The 19,774-nt window shown below is 40.0% G+C and overlaps 1 protein-coding gene across 7 annotated transcripts in view; it reads right to left on the bottom strand.

Annotated features, from left to right (window-relative positions):
• arel1 (apoptosis resistant E3 ubiquitin protein ligase 1) overlaps positions 1–19,774 on the bottom strand; it is a 93,812-nt gene that overhangs the window by 57,448 nt on the left and 16,590 nt on the right. For 3 of the 7 annotated variants that reach the window (XR_011888032.1, XM_072273897.1, XM_072273880.1), the window contains 5 exons: positions 16,802–16,962; positions 10,574–10,785; positions 10,396–10,467; positions 8,461–8,687; positions 4,015–4,252 (listed from right to left, as the gene is read on the bottom strand). Coding sequence is in view for 6 of the 7 variants with exons in the window: in XM_072273897.1 (XP_072129998.1) it covers positions 4,015–4,252; positions 8,461–8,687; positions 10,396–10,467; positions 10,574–10,577 (541 nt within the window). In the remaining variant the exon portion in view is untranslated. Of the gene's footprint in view, positions 1–4,014; positions 4,253–8,460; positions 8,688–10,395; positions 10,512–10,573; positions 10,786–16,801; positions 16,963–19,774 lie in introns of all 7 variants that reach the window. The other 4 variants (XM_072273889.1, XM_072273907.1, XM_072273928.1 and 1 more) reach the window with 4 other exon arrangements.

A 19,774-nucleotide genomic window follows, 5' to 3' on the forward strand; every position in this document is an offset into this window, starting at 1 on the left:
TACCTCATCTTGAATGCTAAGTGATTGAACCTTCTTTACCAACCTCCATTCAGGACCTTCGTCAAAGGCTTTGCTAAAGTTCATGTTTACAACATCCACTGCCCTGCCTAAACTGGTAACTTCCTCGAAAAACTAAGTTTGGTTAGACATGACCTGCTACGCACAAAGCCATGCTGACTATCCCTAATCAGTCCTTGTCTATCCAAATACACACACACACACACACACAAAACCTATACACACCTAATCCTGCAATGCACATCCTTCTTTTTCGTAATCAGGGCCTCAATATCTCTCGAAAGCCAAGGATTCCTAAACCTATTATCCTTGTCTTTTATTCTGACAGGTACATACAAAAACTCTATACTCCTATTCACCAAATAATCTTTGACAGAAAACAACCTGTCACAGTCCACACTTGATACATAGGAGATCTAGTATCTTACTTTCTCCATTTGGGATGGGAGAAACACATATACTGATTAAGGAAACTTCCCTGAGCATATTTGACAAACTCTTTCCCATCTTGCCCTTTTTAAAGTATGGGAGCCCCAGTCAATATGTGGAAAATTAAATTCACCTTCCTTCACAATCTGATGTTTCTTGTAACCATCTGCGTTCCCTCTGCAAATTTGCTCCTCTAAATCCCACAGACTGCTGGGAGGTCAATAATACAATCCCATTAATGTGGTCATACCTCTCTTATTCCTCAGTTCTACCCATATAGCCTCAGTACATGAGCTCTCCCATCTGTTCTGACTGAGCACTGCTCTATCACATCTAAAACAACACAATCCCAGAACAATGAGCTGCTAGCCCTGCCCCTCCTGCAACCAAGTCTCACTGGTGTCATAAGTGCACGTGCTGATCCATGGCCCAAGGTTATCCGCTTTTCCTACAATACTCCTTGTTTTGAAATATAGGTATTCAGTATATTAGTCCCATCATGCTCATCCTTTCAGTTCTTGACTTTGTATGCAGGCTTAGCAACATATTTTCCCATAACCATTCCACTATCTGCTCCGGTGCTCAGGTTCCCATCCCACTGCAACTCTAAACCCACTCGCTTCTCCCACCCGCCACCCCTCATGCAGCACTAACAAACCTTTCCACTAAGATATTAGTTCCCCCTCCAGTTAAGTTGCAAACCATCCATTCAGTACAGCTTCCTCCTTGCCTGGAAGAGAGCCCAATGATCCAAAAATCTGAAGCCTCTCTCCTGCACCAACTCTTTAGCCATGTGTTAAACTGTATGATCTTCCTAGTTCTGGCCTCACTAGCCCATGACATGGGTAGGAATCCTGAGATCACACCTCTGGAGGTTCTGTTGTTTAACTTAGCACCTAACTCCCTGAACTCACTTTGCCAGACCTCATCACCCCTCCTACCTATGTCTTTGATACCAATGCGGAGCACAACCTCTGGCTGCTCATCCTCCCACTTAAGAATGCTGTGGACTCAATCCGAGATGTCCCTAACCCTGGCACCCAGGAGGCAACAAACCATCTGGGAATCCTGTTCTTGTCCACAAAACCTTCTTTTTGTTCCCCTAAGCATTGAATCCCCTATCACTACATCTCATTTCTTCTCCTAATTTCACTTCTTAGCCAGAGAGCCAAACTCAGTGCCAGAGATCTGACAGCTGTGACTTTTCTCTGCTCGGTCATCCCTCCCTCCCCCCGCACCCCCCAAATGAAATCCAAAGTGGCATACCTGTTTTAGAGCAGTCACAGGGGTACTTTGCACTGGCTGCATATCCTCTTTCCCCTACTGACAGTCACCCAATCACCTGTGTCCAGCATCTTGGGTATAACTACCTCTCTGTACATCCTGTCTATCAAGCCCTCAGCCTCCCAAATGATCCAGAGCTTATCTGGTTCCAGCTCCAACTCCCTAACAGTTTGTTAGAAGCTACAGCTGGATACGCTTCTTGTAGGTGTAGTCATCAGGAACACTGGAGATCTCCCTACCTTCCCACATCCCTCAAGAGGAGCATTCCAGTATTTTGTCTGGCATCCCCACAGCTCTAAATGAGCAATAAGAAATAAAGAATAAATACCAGAGGAAAAAATCTATGGCCTAGCCTCTCCTCGCCAAAGCCTCAACTCCCCACTCCAACACTGTCCTGGTCCCACAATGGCCACTCTGTTTAAACCTGTTTTTTTTATTGGTCCTTGCCAAGTGATTAATCATGCATAATTAAGAACAAAGTGCCTAACTAAGAGGCAAATGTCTGCTTTGCTTGAATATCATTGCCTTTCCACTGAACAGAATTGGACACAGTGTTCAAAGTAGAGAAAGACAAGAAAATTATGCCATTTGGTAGTTGGCTCCTCTGGCATATGATCCATTAATTTGTTTAAATAATTCATTATTTAATTGGCTTTGTTGATTCATACTGTGCACTGAGCTTCAAACATATCAAAACTTTTCAATGTTTCTCAACTTTATAACTATTTCAACTTCAGTCAACCAGTATCTTGTTCAATTATTTTCCTTCCTTTGAGCTCTATTCAATTTTAGTCAAGTCATGAGCAACATTTGCAAATTAATCACTTCATCACAATTATACATGCTCATTTCAATTTGAAACTGCAGATCACAGAAAAGTAACATCTTGTTTTAAGGATCATAGTTTTAATAGAACTTTGCAACAAGTCATTTCTTCTGCCTTGCTACGAATTGTCAAAGTAGAAAACAGGCCCATTCTAATAACTTTAAGAAATTTGTGTACTCAAACCGGTTTATCAGTTACTAACTTCTTAAATGAAATCTAACCTTAAAGCTATTTCTGCAGTTAATTAAGTTAAAAGAGTGGGAGCATTGTCATAATGAACACTTGAAGCATTACCAGCTAGATAAAAATACATCATAAATATTAACTCCCAAATCAATTAATAAAAAAAAATCAGAAAGAAATGTGAGAGAAATGAAAAAAATTAATAGACTGGCAACAGATCCCCTTGAATGCTAGTTGTTTTCTTCTGACCAGACTGGGCATAGCATTCTAATACTCTATGAAAAAATGTTAGGAAATTTGATCACTCCCTCCACTAATTATGCAATTCAACTTAGACAATAAGTGGAGTAGGCCATTCAGCTCTTCAAGCCAGCACCACCATTCACTGTGATCATGGCTGATCATCCACGATCAGTACCCTTTTCCTGCCTTCTCCCTATATCTCTTCTCTCTGCTATCTTTAAGAGCTCTAACTCTTTTTTTGAAAGAATCCAGAGAATTGGCCTCCACTGCCTTCTGAGGCAGAGCATTCCACAGAAGCACAACCCTCTGTGTGAAAAAGTTTTTCCTTAACTCCGTTCTAAATTGTCTACCCCTTATTCTTAAACTGTGGCCTCTGGTTCTGGACTCCCCCAGCATCGGGAACATGTTTCCTGCCTCCAGCGTGTCCAATCCCTTAATAATCTTATACGTTTCAATCAGATCCCCTCTCATCTGTCTAAATTCCAGTGTATACAACCCGTGGCTCCAATCTTTCAACAAGTCCCTCCATCCCGGGAATTAACCTCGTGAACCTACACTGCACTCCCTCAATAGCTAGAATGTCCTTCCTCAAACTTGGTTCAGAGAAGACTAAAACAAAGATAAAACTCTCCTCATCCCACCCATCCCTTCCCAAATAAAAAAGAGAAAATGAGTGGATGTCATTATTAGATAATTTCCTACCTACTGTATATGTAGCGCAAAAAGACAAAACGATTGAAATACTTGGGCAATAAACGTGTAAGTGAGAGAGATACATTTAATGTTTAGTTAGGTCAGTGACCTTCAATTGGAACAATGGGGATCAACCTGAAATATTAGCACAATTTCTTTTTCCACAAATGCTGTCTGAGCTCCTGAATATTTCCATCATTTTCAGTAACAGAGGCATTTTGTTTTTCTCTTTGGAGTCCTGCAGTGAGGTTATCACTGCTGCCTGGTATGGTGAAACTAACAGAGAGACAAAGTTAAAGTCCGGTTCATGGTTAAAACATACAGACATTTACACCTACCAGGTTGAAATGTTTTGTAGTACGGGCTGTAGGCAACATTCAGTCCTCCAAGTTTGACAATGACTTCATACCTTCCTGCTTTCCTCACGGTGAAGCTCACCTTCACCATATTATTATTCTGTGCCTGAAGGACTTCCTGTGTGACAGGGACATCTATCCCAAGTTCCATGTGCGAGATCTGAATCCGTAAGCCCACTGGGCGTTGTGCCGGGAATGGCTGCCCATTCTTGTAGAACAACTATACATGGAAATAAGAAGAATAATATTTTCACTGGGGAACTATTGTATTAATACTCCCCGTGATTGCATACATGCTGGGTGGCTAAAAGTAGTAAAAAGCCAAACAATAAGTAATATTTGCTACATTCAAATAAATTTATTAAGTCAAAAGTTTCAAAGACTCTTGTACAGTACAAATTAGTCTGGTTGGTGAATGTTCTAATTAAAACAAAATTTGTATCAAAGACTCCACCACCCAGGCGATGCCCTCTTCTTGCTATTACTCTCAGGCAGAAGGTACAGGAGCCTTAGATCACATCTACCAGCTTCAGGAACAGTTATTATCCTACAACCATCAAGTTCCTGAACCAATGGAATAACTTCACTCCTCACTACTCTGCACTGATACTACAACCTACAGACTCACTTTCAAGGACTCTCATTCTCAGTTTAATATTTATTTGCACAGTTTGGTTTCGTCTATAAAATTTATAAGGGAGAAAAATTGCAATAGAGTTTATTATAAACTATAAACAAAATTGGCTGTTTATGTATAGTCCATAAATTCGAGGGTCCCACTATTAACTTTACACCATGAGAATGCAGCGAGCAAAACTGAACTGTTCCATGTGAGAGAAATAAGAGTGACAATGCATGTGGGCATCTCATTTTCTGGGGTTTGCAAGGCAACAAAAATGTTGCCTTGCAAACCCCATTCCTAAATGTTGAGAGTATTTGCAACATGAGGTACAGAGTGAGAGATTGAGAAGCAGGGAGCATTCCAATTCTTCTATATCTGCAAAACTGTCATATTTAATTATGCAAGTGAGTGTTTCATTGAGCCCAAGCCATGAATTTTTGTTAAAATACAAATAATTGATCCAGCCCAGACTCCAATTCCTACCAATGTCCACATGCTTTAGATAGGGGTTCTCAACAATGAAAAGTAAATTGTCCCTGTCTACTCTCCTCAACCTGAAGACATTGAACTAAATGCTGTATGTTGCCTTACTCAAAGCCAACTTGTATCTATATTTCTGATTTTTCTCACTTGAAGAGATTGATACAAGACTGGGGTAAGCTTTAAAAGAGTCATAAACCTATTCCTCAAGTACTGGACTCCCTACTCATGGGAAAAGACTTAACATCTACCTTATCTATGCCTTTCATAATTTTAAACTTTTTAGATTTGCTCCTCATTTTCATACATTTCAATTTAGGTCTTTCTTACCTACTTAATATAGACCTTTCATAATGTTATGCAGTTCAAAGTAAACAATTGCAGGTTATACAGTCTTCCCTCAATGTTATAAACTTCCAGTCCTAGTAACATTCTCATAAATTTCCTCTGCACCTTTTTACTAGCAATCACATTTTGCCTGTTACGTTGTAATCCAAAATACACACAGTTTTTGCATAATCACTCAGTTTTTATATCTTGTAGCTTTTCCAATGAAGGAATATATCCTATTTTTAATGATCTTTGTGACCTGGCCTGCCACAGAGACAGTAGAGAAACATTATAAGTTTGATCTGTTCTCCCATTTATAGTATACTTCTTGTCTAATTGCACTCCCCTCATGCCCTATTTCTTAAAATCAGATTACAATTGATTAACACGTTTTGCTGCAGGGCTGTGCAAAGATATAAATTGCTATAAATTACAATAAATAGTCCTAAAGGAATAATGACCTAGTGTTCATTAGTTTTATGAGTTCAATTTTACACATCTAAATATCAAAATAATCTATACCTTCCTGCAGTCAATAGTTTTCCTCTTCACCATGAATCACAGGTCACTTTGAATATCATTCAGCTGTCTTTATTGCAACTCTTGCATTCAAACTAAATCAGTAATACATATAGTGCCTATAAAAAGTATTCACCCCTCCTTGTAAGTTTTCATGTTTTATTGCTTTACAACATTGAACTACAGTAGATTTAATTTGGCTTTTTTGACACTGATCAACAGAAAAAGACCCATGTCAAAGTGGAAACAGATCTCTACAAAGTGATATAGGTTAATTACAAATATAAAACACAAAATAATTGATTGCATTAAGTATTCACCCCCCCCCCTTTAATATGATCCACCAAATCATCACTGGTGCAGCCAATTGATTTTAGAAGTCACATAATCAGCTAATGGCGATCTGTTTTTGAAGACCTGTGTGCAGTCAAGATGTTTCAACTGAGTGTAGTAAAAATAGACCTGTATCTGGAAGGTCCAACTGCTGATGTGTCAGTATCCTGGCAAAAATTATACCATGAAGACAAAAAAAAACACTCCAAGCAACTCTGCGAAAAGGTTATTGAAAGTCAGGAGATGGATACAAGAAAATTTTCAAGTCACTGAATATCCCTTGGAGTACATTTAAGTCATTCAGTTATGAAGATGGCACAGCTGTAAATCTGCCTAGAGCATGTCATCCTCAAAAATTGAGTGACTGTGCAAGTGGACTAGCGAGGGAGGCCACCAAGAGACATATGACAACTCTGGCATTTCAAGCTTCTGTAGCTGAACATTTCCATGAGACTGCGCACACAACTGTTGCTCCGGTGCTTCACCAGTTGCAGCTTTATGAGAGAATGGCAAAGAGAAAGCCATTGTTGAAAAAAAAACTCACATGAAATCTCAGCTAGAGTTTGTCAGAAGGCATGTGGGTGACTCTGACATCAGCTGGAAAAATGTTCTATGGTCTGATAAAAACAAAATTGAACTTTTTGGCCATCAGACTAAACACGATGTTTAGTATAAGCCATACACCGCACATCAAAAACACACCATCCCTACTGTGAAGCATGGTCATGACTACATCATGCTGTGGGGATGCTTCACTGCAGTAGGCCCTGGAGGCTTGTGAAGGTAAAGGGTAAAATAAATGCAGGGAAATACAGGAAAATCCTGGAGGAAAACCTGATGCAATCTGCAAGAGAAATGCAACTTGGGAGATTTGTTTTCCAGCAAGACACTGACCCCAGGCATAAAGCCAAAGCTACACAGGAATGGTTTAGAGGCAACAAAGTTAATGTCCTGGAGTGGCCAAGTCAGAGTCCAGACTTAAATCCAATTGAGAAGTTGTAACTGGACTTGAAAAGGGCTGTTCACTCACAATACCCATGCAATCTGACAGAGCTTGAGCAACTTTGAAGAGGAGAATGGGGAAAATTGCAGTATCCAGATGTGCAAAGCTGATAGAGACCTATCCACACAGATTGAAGTCTATAATGGCTGCCAGAGGTGCATCCACTAAATACTGTTGATGAGGGTAAATACTTATGCAATCCATTATTCTGTATTTTATGTTTGTAAGCAATTTAGATCACTTTGTAGAGATTTGTTTTCACTTTGACACAAAAGAGTCTTTTTCTGTTAATCGGTGTCAAAAAAGCCAAATTAAATCCACTGTGATTCAATGTTGTCAAACAATAAAACACAAAAACTTCCGGGGGAGGGGGGGTGAATACTTTTGATAGGCACTATAATTCACAAAGTGAAAGATTAAAAATCCTCTTCTTTCATACCATTTGGCTGTCAGAGTCTCTGAATCAAAGTTTTGGGAAATAGTTCCAGTTAAAAAGTAAGACTAATGTCTCAAAGCTCCCCTCCAAGACATGCAGAAAATTTTGTTTAGGAATATATGTCACTATGTTGAAAGTCTGTCTGTCTTCCTACCTCATAGGATAACAGGAATACTACTATACCAACTTCAGAAATTCAAGAAAGCAGCTCAAACAGAAGGTTTACTTGAATGCTCACATTCGACCCAGAAGTCGGTGTAAACATAGTCACTTTAAAAGGATCACTTTTTACAAATTGTTAAAATGAGGCCAAGCCTGCCCCTTCCAGTAGTTCACGTGTACAGGTATATTAACAACCATTGTTATGTTGGATCTTGTTGTGCAACTTTATCTGCTTAATTATGTGAAATTCTGTGAAACATTTTGAAAGGTGCCTCAGACTGATGAAAAACATCTTCAATAGATCCAGCTTCACAAATAACCTATATTTAAGACACCTTACACCAAAATCTTATATATGTGGGCAAGCGTTTGCTTACAAGATCTTAGATATATTTATGCAACCGCAGCTCACCATTATAATCCCAAAATTCACATTTATAGTAAAACTGCCTACTTACAGCCAGCTTTAATTACACCCCTCAAATATACAATAAATTGAGTTTTTCAATTCTTTTGAAAGAGGTTTAAAATATGTTTACACACATGTACTCTGAAGGTCAAGATACGCCCTACTTCCTGAGGGTCCTTCCAATCCCAGGTAACTAGGCATGACCTTGGATCCAGGTAGTTCCCACGGACATAGTCGTAAATGGTACGGTTCCCCTGCCTTCCTCTGTTGTCATTTTGAAGAAAATTAATTACCCGTGCCACGAGCTCGTAAATAAACTTCACAGTAAAGAAGAAAGCTATGATGGAAACTGCAATTCCACCTGTACAAGGATAGAAAAATCATATACTGAGTTGATGCCAGGTCTTAGACCATTCTCAGCAGTCACACTACTCCACTTAATTACTTTCACTGTAACTTATTCCCTTTTACACACATGACAACTTCCCAAGATTCCCCTGTCAACCATGTTCACAAGGTGAAATTTAAGAGCACATCTTTGGCAAGTGAGGGGAAACCAGAGTACTTGGAGGAAGCCCATGGAATTCCAGGGAGAATGTGGAAACTGCCCTCAAACAACATCAACAGTGTGATCTGCAGTGAAACTGTTAACTTCACCGATCCAAAATCACCAATTCTTACTTGCAAAAATCACAGTTTTTTTTTTATTATTAATCCCTTTTCCCATGAAATCGTGCTATTTAAAAGGCTGAGATTCATCTTGCATTCTTGGGCCTCAGACTTGTGATCTCTTAGGAGCTCAAATACAACCCTTCTCATTTGCTTTGACTGCAACCAAGTTAGAAAATAGTGAAAACACTCAGCAGGTCAAATAGCAACTGTGGAGAGAGAAGCAGAGCTAACACCTCTGAATTGTTGAATTTCTCCAGCATTTTCTGCTTATAATTTTTTAACATTCACTGTTTTGTGTTTGCTTTTAGGTTGCCTCAAATGCCTTGCCTACTGAGATCGATCATTTTCAGCTTCCAAGCTCCAGGAACATTTCAGTCTGCTGCTAAACTCTGCCACATTTCAAAGTCTGCTGCACAGTGCTACACTGGGAAAGACATCCACTCTTAAAGAGAGAAGACATTTACTTTAACTTCAGCCTGCTGGAACAGGAGTGGGCACTGAGATGCATTCCCAAAGTGATTCTCAAAATACAGTCTGCATTTTTGCAGCATTTCTCCTCACAGATTACCCTTCATTTTCCTCCCCTGCATGCAACTTACTTGGGTCCTCTTCATTACCTGGGCACACAGTTTTCTGTCCCTCCCATCATCACAGCATCCATTCATTTCAAAGCATATTCCCCAGCAGTTGGAAATGTTATTTGCATTGTAGTACGTCCCCTCAGATGCCAGATTCAGGTTCTACATTTGTTGGGCTGATTGCCAACAGCTGTAAGAACTTGTAACACATCAATACTGCAGCATTGTCAGCTTCAGGATAGTGTTACACCGGGAAGCCTGACAACGCCATTCTGATATCCTTTGTAAATGATGCTCTCATTTTTATATGACTTTTATGAACAGCATTACAGCAACTCAAAACTTTCTTTTAATAGGCATTTATGGAAGTTCTGGCCTAGGATGTCCTCTGACAGCTCTATGCCAGTTAGATTTTTGAGCTAAGGGCAAGCAAAGTCAATTTACTCAGAAAACATCTCTCAAATAAAAAAGCCAAAAAACTTTTTTTTAAAAAAAGCTGGGAATTGAAGGATACTTTTTTCAAAGAATGTACAGAAAATTTTTCATCACCATGCTTGGATTTTCAAAGGCTTCTTTTGTACACTGAGTGTTTGTCAGTCTTTGTTTATGATTAGTTTTCATAAATTCTATTGTATTTCTTTATTTTCCTGTAAATTCCTGCAAGAAAATTTATCTTAGGATTGTATATGGCGACATATATGTGATAATAAATTTGCTTTGACTTTTGATTGACAAACGTCTTTAAAAGGCATACATCATATCAAAGAGCTCAACTGCTCATTTTTAGAAACCTATGAAAGGAATTCAAAGTATACTCACCAATGACGACAATCATCAGGTCTCTTCTTACAGTGCAAAGTATGACACTAGAGGCAAAAAATACTGCTCCCACTGTGGGAAAGAGTTGAAATTAAGGACACACATTCTTCCCTAAACTGAGGAAAAAGAAGATGTAATGGTCGGAATATTTTAAATAAATGTCTAAATTTTCACATACCCATAGACCACTTTTCAGCTCTGCACCTCTGGCTAAGTTGTAAACAAACTTAACCTTGTGCTCCCACTCTAGAAGTCCCCTTGAAAGCTGGAGGACCTTCCTACCAAACTTGTAGTAACCACCACAGAAGTCGTTCCAGTCTGAGAGCTATTTGTGACTTGCTGCCAAGCTGGACCAGATCATTTAGATTGCCGTACCCTAGTGATTTCAACCTGTATGAAGACAAGGAATTGGAAAGCTGATATAATGTCAAGCATAAACTGCCTAACTAGTTATTTCTAAATGAAACCAATTTAAAAGCATCTAGTGAGAGCAAAGAGGATAAGTGCAACCCAGCCATCTCAAAAGCCAATTAATTTATTAGAATGCAAACTATTTTGTATCTTCACAGCTTCTTATACACTGGTGATCAGATTAGGTACAACACTCCAACTGTGGTCTAACCATGCTGCAGTTTTGGATTGCAGTTAGTTTTGGTGTGCTTAAATGTCACTGTATTTACTTCTACTTGCATATTCACCTCAAAACAAAACTGTCATAAAATTGCTCAAAAGTGCAGAAGACCATTACTGAATTTACCACTCATAAGGAATTGCTAAAATTCACCACAGATGCCAATGCTTTGCTGTGTGAGTGTTTAATACAGTAGCACACTCCCACTGGCAGACAGAGCAACAGTAAATACATCTACAGAGAGAGATCCCAGACTTTCAGAAGTGACGATGAAGTGAATAAAACACAGGCAAATTGAACATTTTGTTTTGGGGTGGTGGGAGGAGACTAACCTGGACCTCCAAAAGAACACCCTCACAGGAGGCAGCTTGAATTGTCCCTTCCAGAAGAAAATGTTCTAACACAATAGAGCAACGTTGCAATAAATTTTATATATGATATGTCATATCAAACAAGGTATGTTAAGGATTGCAGACCACTAAAAACAGTTCTTTTTCAATGGCTATACTTTTGCCATGGGAGGGAAGACAGTCAAAAGACAGAAACACACTGCCCCAATTCAAAAAATCCCTTCCTTTGCCACTCTCTCAACCTTTACTACACTATTAATTACTGTTTCCAACCCTTGTATAGGAGGCTAAACATTGGATACTATCATTCCCCTTTGTCATTATGATGAAAACAGTGAGAACTTAAGAAAGTTACTGCTTGGCTGCGATGGGTCCCACCTGAAGGCAGCACCTCATCAGGTGAAGAAGATCCCTCAACTTATGCTGACAGGCCATTCCTCAAGCAGAGACCATACAAAATCCACCAGAAATTTCATTATAATAATTACATCCCTGTTCAGTAAATTGGCAGAATAGCTGTGTTATTATCTTATTTTCTTTTATTTAGAGAGACAGTGCAGAACAGACCCTTCCAGCCCACCGAGCTGCATTGCCCTAGTAACCACGCATGTTTCTGTGACAAGAAACCGCAGCATCCAGAGGAAATCACACCGCCATGTAGATAACATACAAACTCATGCAGATGGCACCGGATTTGAACTCCAAACCCCGACGCTTTGAGCTGTAATAGTGTTGCACTAACCACTACACTATCTGTGCTGGTACATCAACATGAAGATATTTTTAGGTCAATATACGTGGTGCTCTCTTCTTATTTGTCTTCACAGGGTGTGATGTGAGGCCCCCCCAGTTTTACCTTCCCCATCTCCTGTCCCCTTCACCAACATATCTCCCCTTCCAGAATAGCAGAACACAGACCAGGAAAAACAGGAACAGATATAGCAGACAATGTTCTGTAGTGAACCTGGTGAGCTTAAAGGAAGGAAATGGAGTCCAGTGGCTTTAAAGGTAGTGTAGGAATTGGGGCTTAATGGTGCAGGTGGGAAGAGGTCAGGGAGGATGATAATGATGATTAAGGTGATGATGGTGATGATGAAGATCACCAGGGACTACACATGTGCAAAGAAATCAATAGGTGAGAGGGACATGCTAATGGCACTCCTGCAAAAGTTCACTTATCTGGAATTACGGATTTTGAAAATCTGAGCCTGCAGATTATGTTGCTTATCATACAGGTTCAAGCAAAGCCTGCTAAATCTGAAAAATCTCTGGGAATAGAGTTCCAAGAATGGACACATCTAGATCTCCTGCCAGGTGCTCAAGTCTCTCTCAGTGGCTACCACATCATCCTTGAAACCTCCGATGGTGGAGTTCTGCATTACTGTCACTGCTAGGGCACCTAATGCAAAAGTAGCTCAAGAGTGAAATGCTGCATCGAGCATTCTTCATGGACTTTGGAAGGTGAATGAACTACTTGCAGTCAATTTCAGAGTTGCCAAGTCAGGTCTCCCAATGTCTGCAGAGTGTCCTTTAACTAATAATTAAACAACCCTAATGGACGATGCAAAAAGAAAAGTTCTTTTGTGAAGCCTTGACCTTCAATGTATGCCACACAGGCTGAAACTCACACTGCAGGGCAAATTACTTCATTACACGTGCAGCGATGAATTTCATGTGGAAATGATCATCAACAAGATTAACACTGGGTAAAATGATCTTGAAGTATATAATATAGAAAGGAAAAGCAGTGTTTTGTATAGGCTCAACATAACTTCCATACTTGTGTACCAAAATGCCTCTTTTTATGAGCACCTTGACATTATATGTATTGCTAACAATTCTCAGTTTGCCTTGCTACATTCAAGCATTTGTGCACATACTTGCACCCGGACCTTCTGTCACACTCCCCTGATCCCACATTCTTAGCAATTGGTACCCGGCAGTCTATCCCGAACAAGTCTATGCCATTCCCGGTGTGAGTACGTATATCTCTAAGAATCTTCACCAATAATTTCCCTGACACTGATAAAAGACTCGCTGGCCTAGAACTTCATGACTTGGTTCTATTGCCCTTCTTAGACAAAGGAATAACACTAGCAATTCTCCAGTCTTCTGGGTTCTCACTTTTGACAAAAAAGATACCTGACAAGCCCCTGGCAATCTTCTCTCTTGTCTCCCTCAATAACGTGGGATATATCCCATCAGATCCCGGGGACTCATTCAAGAATCCAAATACCTCATCAATATCATCCTGTCCTAGAATTTTAGCATACTCCATAATCTCACTATCTTCCATGTGCTTCGTTTTCATGCATCTCAATGCAAAGTACTTGATTAGTAGCTCACCCATTTTCTCCAGCTCCATGTATAAATACCTTCTTTGTCCTCAAGTGTACGACCCTTTCTCTATATACCCTCTTTAAAAGTTAGCATAAAATGCTCATCTGAGAAAAGACAATCAGGAACATTAACTCTGTTTCTTTCACACACACACCAGCTAATCTGCTGAGTATTTTCAGTTTAGTTTATTTTTATTTCAGATTCCCAGCATCTGCAATGGTTTGCTTTATGATTACAGTGTGAATGCTTTTCCTGAAAAGATATTGCATACAATCCGGCAATCTGTGTGCCACTAAATATATTTCACCCTCTGTAACTAGAAACAACCTGGGAATATTTCATTGTTGATTATTGTGCTCTCCCTGCTCTGACGGCTTAGCATTTAAGCCAAATCTCATTGGTTTAAGATTTCCTGTTATCACGACATCTACATTTGAAATATTTCACCTACTAAAAATATCAAGGGACATGAAATCACAGGTGAATGGTGGAATTTAAGGAAATCATGTGCATAAGTTCTAAAAATATCAGAAAATTCGAATTCAATGAGTCTAAAACTTGTCCATTTTTAAACACTTCTATTTTATACCCAGTCAAGATTCTCTCACCTAGACAGAAAGGATCAAGGGTAATAAATCATCTCACTGTCACATCCGGTTGCTTCTTGCTTCTACTTTCACTGACAGAGCTTGCAAAATTGCTTTTCATTTTGTAGACATTCATCTGCTACCACTGCTCTTAATTTGGCAATATCTTCATATATGCAGACTGTGAATATAATTTGCTCCCAAGATTCTAAATTTTATTTACAGATGCCCAGGAACCATATATTCAGAGAGTCCATGTGAAATCACCACTTTGAAAAAAGATCTTATTAAAATGTGTGTTTCAGTTACAGTAGTCAGAATCATCATGCATGAAAACAAGAACTTCTGACTATTGAGCCCTCAACATCCATGAAACAGCTTTTACACCAGGGTCTCCAAATCCTTATGTATGCCATGGATGCCTACCATTATCCAAGGGGTCTATAGACCCGAGTTTGGGACTACTGTTTTAAACAAATTCCATTTCATTCTCTATCATCTTCCCCAGATTCTACCACACAACTACACACCAAGGGAAATTTACAGTGGCCCATCAACCTACCAACAAGTACATCTTTGAGATGTGGGAGGAAACTGATGTGCTCAGAGAGACGGTGCAGATTCTCTCCTGATAGCACCTGAGGTCAGCTTTGAACTTGGGTCTCTGTTGTTGCAAGGCAGTGTCTCATTAGCCATATCACTGTAAAACAGATCAAAGTTGCTGGTGAACGCAGCAGGCCAGGCAGCATCTCCAGGAAGAGGTACAGTCGACGTTTCGGGCCGAGACCCTTCATCACGAGGGTCTCGGCCCGTAACGTCGACTGTACCTCTTCCTGGAGATGCTGCCTGGCCTGCTGCATTCACCAGCAATTTTGATGAGTGTTGCTTGAATTTCCAGCATCTGCAGATTTCCTCGTGTTTGAGCCATATTACTGTATTTGGATTGTCGATTATTGGCTGCGATGGTAGTTTGTGGCATGTTACATTTGTTTTATAAATAGCAAACAACCCACTTAAATTCATTTCCTTGGCCTAGATCCACTATGAGCAGTGCCACATGAAAAATCTGTTGAAACTTAAAATAAAAAGACTGAAAATTAGGTGCGAGGTAATTGCTCCAACAAGCACTTAGACATCAAACTGAATGCACTCCTTCTCTACTGTATCCACTGCACCTGAAACACAGCACAAGAGTATTTCCCAAATGTCTCAATATACAAAAACATAAATTACGACGAAAGGTAGGCTTTCAGATCCTTGAAGCAGCTCTGCTATAACTCTGCATTTCCAGCTACGGTAGTAACCTTTCACCTCCTTGTTTATCCAGAAGCTATCTACCTCTGCCTTAGTTTTGAAATACACTGGTTTCACTCCCCTTGGAAGAAGAGAGCTCCAATTACAATAGAGGTGTATAAGATGATGAGAGGCATTGATCGCGTGGATTGTTAGAGGCTTTTTCCCCAGGGGTGAAATGGCTAACACAAGAGGGCACAGTTTTAAGGTGCTTGTAGTAGGTTCAGAGGAGATGTCGGGGCAAGCTTTTTACGCAGAGAGTTGTGAGTGAGTGGAATGGGCTGCCGGCGACGGTGGTGGAGGCTGATATGATAGGGTCTTTTAAGAGACTCCTGGACAGGTACATGGAGCTTAGAAAAATAGAAGACTATGGGTACCCCTAAGTAATTTCTAAGTTAAGGACATGTTCGGCACAGCTTTGTAGGTTTTCTATGATTCTATGTTACTCAAAGAAATCGCTAATTTATTTGACATGTATGCAAACTGCTTTTAAACAGTGACTCCTAGGTCTGGAATCTTCTGAAAGAGAAAACATCAATCAAGACTTCTCAGGATCTTGTGTTTCAGATAAATTCCCTCTCACTGTTCTCCATTCAAGCAGATACATGTCTAGACCCTCTGTTCTATAGTCAGAAGACAACCTATCCATTTTAAGTAAACCTTCTCCAACAGTGAGAAGTTGGAAGGTGATAGATGGAAGAGGTTATCACCGTCCAGACTCTCCCATTCCTCCTTCCCTACTCTCTCATCCTCTCCCTCACCTGGTGTCACCTATCACTAGCCGGCTTGTACTTTTCCCCCTTCTCACCCACTTGCTTATTCTAGCTTCTCTGCCCTGCTCTCCCACAACACCCCCCACCCCCGATAAAGGGTCTTGGCTTGAAAATTGGTCATTTATTCCCCTTCATAGAAGCTGACTGACCTGCTGAACTCCTCCAGAACTTGTGCCTGTTGCTCAAATTTGGCACAACATTATGGGCCGAAGGGCCCGTACTGTGCTGTACTCTTCTACGTTCCATTTCCAACATCTGCAGAACCTCATGACCAAATTTTGTTTATACTTCTTGTTGGTTGCCATTTGGGATACATAGTTAACGTAATTTCTAGCACTCACTCCCAGTTAGCCTGTTTTTTCCAGTTATACCAGCATCATATGTTCAAGAAAGGAAATAAGTTCAACAATGTAATTTTCTTTTAAAACATACACATAATAATAAAGTTTTAAACCCTGTGTACACAGCTACTCTCGAGGGTTCTTCTTTACCAGCTGGTGTTAGGCTGCTTTTAACTCCCGAGTCACACAGTCGCCCAAGGAATTTCCCTTCAGAACGGACTGAATATTAGCAAACTTCTAATCTCTGCACATCTGTAAATAAAACAAAAGAAAAGACTAAGTTGTCTGTTCTCCGAATAACCAGATCACTGATAGTACATAAAACAGCTTTCTGAAGGGATAAGGATTCATATTATAAGAATGGTAAGTGAAGTTAATGCACATAGGGTAAATGGAGTATAAAAATCCTGAAGTAAATAACAAAAATAATTACAATAAATGCTAGAAGGGTAAAAAAAAATGCTGGAAACAGAAAACAGGCCCAGAGTATCTGTAAAGACAGGGGAAAAATGATATTTAATTAAAATCAAATAAATTGCAAACATTGGAAATAAGAAATAAAAACAGAAAATGTGGGAAGGATTCAGCAGGTCAGAAAGCATCTGTGAAAGAAATGGAGTTGACATCTTGGATTCAAGTCCTTTGTCAAAGTTGGGAAAGAGTTAAAACAGGTATTTTCCAGTTGCAGAGAAGATAGGAGATAGAAAAGTAAGAACCAAAGTGAGTATCGATGATAGGGTGATGCCAAATGGGTTAATGTGATAGATGGCACATAATCTGCATTTTCTTTTATCTGTGCTAGGTTTGCAGACAGTAGGACTGTGTCAAAAATTACAGATATACAATCATAAATGACCATTTCATTTATTTAGAGATACAGCATGGAACAGGTCCCTTCATCCCAACGAGCCACACCGCACTGCAACCCACCTATTTAACAGTAACCTAATCACAGAAAAATTTACAATGACCAATAAACTCACTAACCAGTACATCATTGAACCGTGGTAGGAAACCGGACACACAGGGGAAACCAACACGGTCACGGGGAAAGAACATACAAACACTTCACAGATGGTGCTGGAATTGAGCTCAGAACTCCAACACCTCGACCTGCAATAGCATCACGCTAATCGCTATGATATCATGGCGCCCACAGAAAGGAATAGTCAACATCATAATTATGTGCCATTTTGTATGACTTAGGCAATCGTGATCTCATGACGATTGCTCTTGGCAAATCTTCCTGCAGAAGTGATTTGTCATTGCATTTCTTCTGGGCAGTGTCTTTACAAGATGGGTGACACCAGCCATTATCAACACTCTTCAGAGATTGTCTGCCTGACATCAGTGGTTGCATAACCTGGACTTGTGATATCCACCACCTGTTCCCATAGCTTCACATGACCCTGATCAGGGGCTTAAGCAGGTGTGACATCTTGCCCAAGGGTGACCTGCAGGCTAGCGGAGGGAAGGAGCACCTTACGCCTCCCTTGGCGGAGACGCATCACCACCCAAAAGAAATAGTAAATTACCTAAAGTTGAAGAATTCATCATCACTGATGCAACATTTCTTAAGCTTGCGTTGAGCCTCACTGCCAGTGTAGGAACCCAGAGACAGATAGGTTAGAGTAGATCTGGGATGGAGAATCAATGCATCTGGCAACTGTAAGAGGAGGACCACTCCTGCAGACTAAATGTAGATGCACTGCAAAGCCATTGTTCAATCTGCATTCAGATCCTCCACTGCAGAGGAAGCCACATTGTGAATGCTGAGTACAATACACCAAGTGCCTGGAAAGACCATTTGAGTCCTACATGTTGGGAAAATGTTGCTGTTTCAGTTTGATGACAATTCATGAGAATTGTACACATAGGAAAATAAACAAAAAATTGACTAAGTGCAATGAACCACTTCACTTTTACTAATTAAAATAAATATATTCAAGAAGGGACCTGTCCAGCATTCAAGACTGATAATAGTTTGTATGCATTCATTCCATTTATTCAATTATGTAATATAAATTGTTGCTGTTAGGTATGAGCCAAATAACATTTGGTTCACAAGTTCCACTTTAAAAAGTATTCTTAATTCACCTCAAATATATTGAGGTCTGCTTTTGCCATCTCATCGGTCAGTGTTGTCTCCCTCATCCTGATCTAGGTCTTCCAGATTGGGGCACTTATACTGATCTGATCTTTGAGCCATTTGTGCATTCTGAGAAGTGGCTCAAAAGTCTTCCTTTGTCATTGCCAAGAACAGAAGGTTCTTGAAGGAACAAAAAAATCAAATTTGGAAATAAGTTAGGGTTAACTAAAAAGCAACTTCAAGTGAAACCCAGGGTGTCTGATCAATGCTTCCCCTAACTGATTGCTGTACACATATTGTACTTGAAATGTGCAGCTGATCTTATTTCATAGATCCACCAAAGCACAAAAAATATTCTTATTAAAATAAGTTATTAAGTGTGATCAAAATAGGTTAACAGGGACTAAATTTAGCAACCCTGTTCGGATGTTAAATTAAAATGATAACTGTAATTAACATTGCTAAACATTAGTTACTGATTATGAAAACTATCCTTGAATTATAGAAGTCAATCAATATACAATTTATCTCTCTCTCCTCTTTCATCCAATTTCATCCATTTATGGTTTAGCCACTTTATCACCAAATGATCACCGTTCCCCAAACATTGGCAAGGACTTTGTTAATCTGGGCAATGTCTGAGCCAGCATGACTCAGTTGTCACTCTCTTCCAGAGGTTTTTGTGGGCAAATGTAGTGTAAGCGCGAGGGGTTCAGCCCAAGACCCCTATTTGACCCCGTCCACCAAGACCCGAATCCCAGACCCCCTGCTCCATGGCAGAGTGGAGCCCGAGCACCTCCCAGAGTTAGCCTCTGCTCCTGGTGGGCTCTGCCCAACTTCCAGCAGCGTCCTGCTGATTCTTGCACCCAGCGTCTTCTCAGTAAATCTAAAAGCCAGCTGAATGGGAAGAACAAGATCAGGGCCATCAGCACATTTGTCCTACCAATCATTAGATACCCAGCCACAATAGTGTGC

Source organism: Mobula birostris, chromosome 1 (genome assembly GCF_030028105.1).
Source record: "Mobula birostris isolate sMobBir1 chromosome 1, sMobBir1.hap1, whole genome shotgun sequence".
NCBI classification, from domain to species: domain Eukaryota; kingdom Metazoa; phylum Chordata; class Chondrichthyes; order Myliobatiformes; family Myliobatidae; genus Mobula; species Mobula birostris.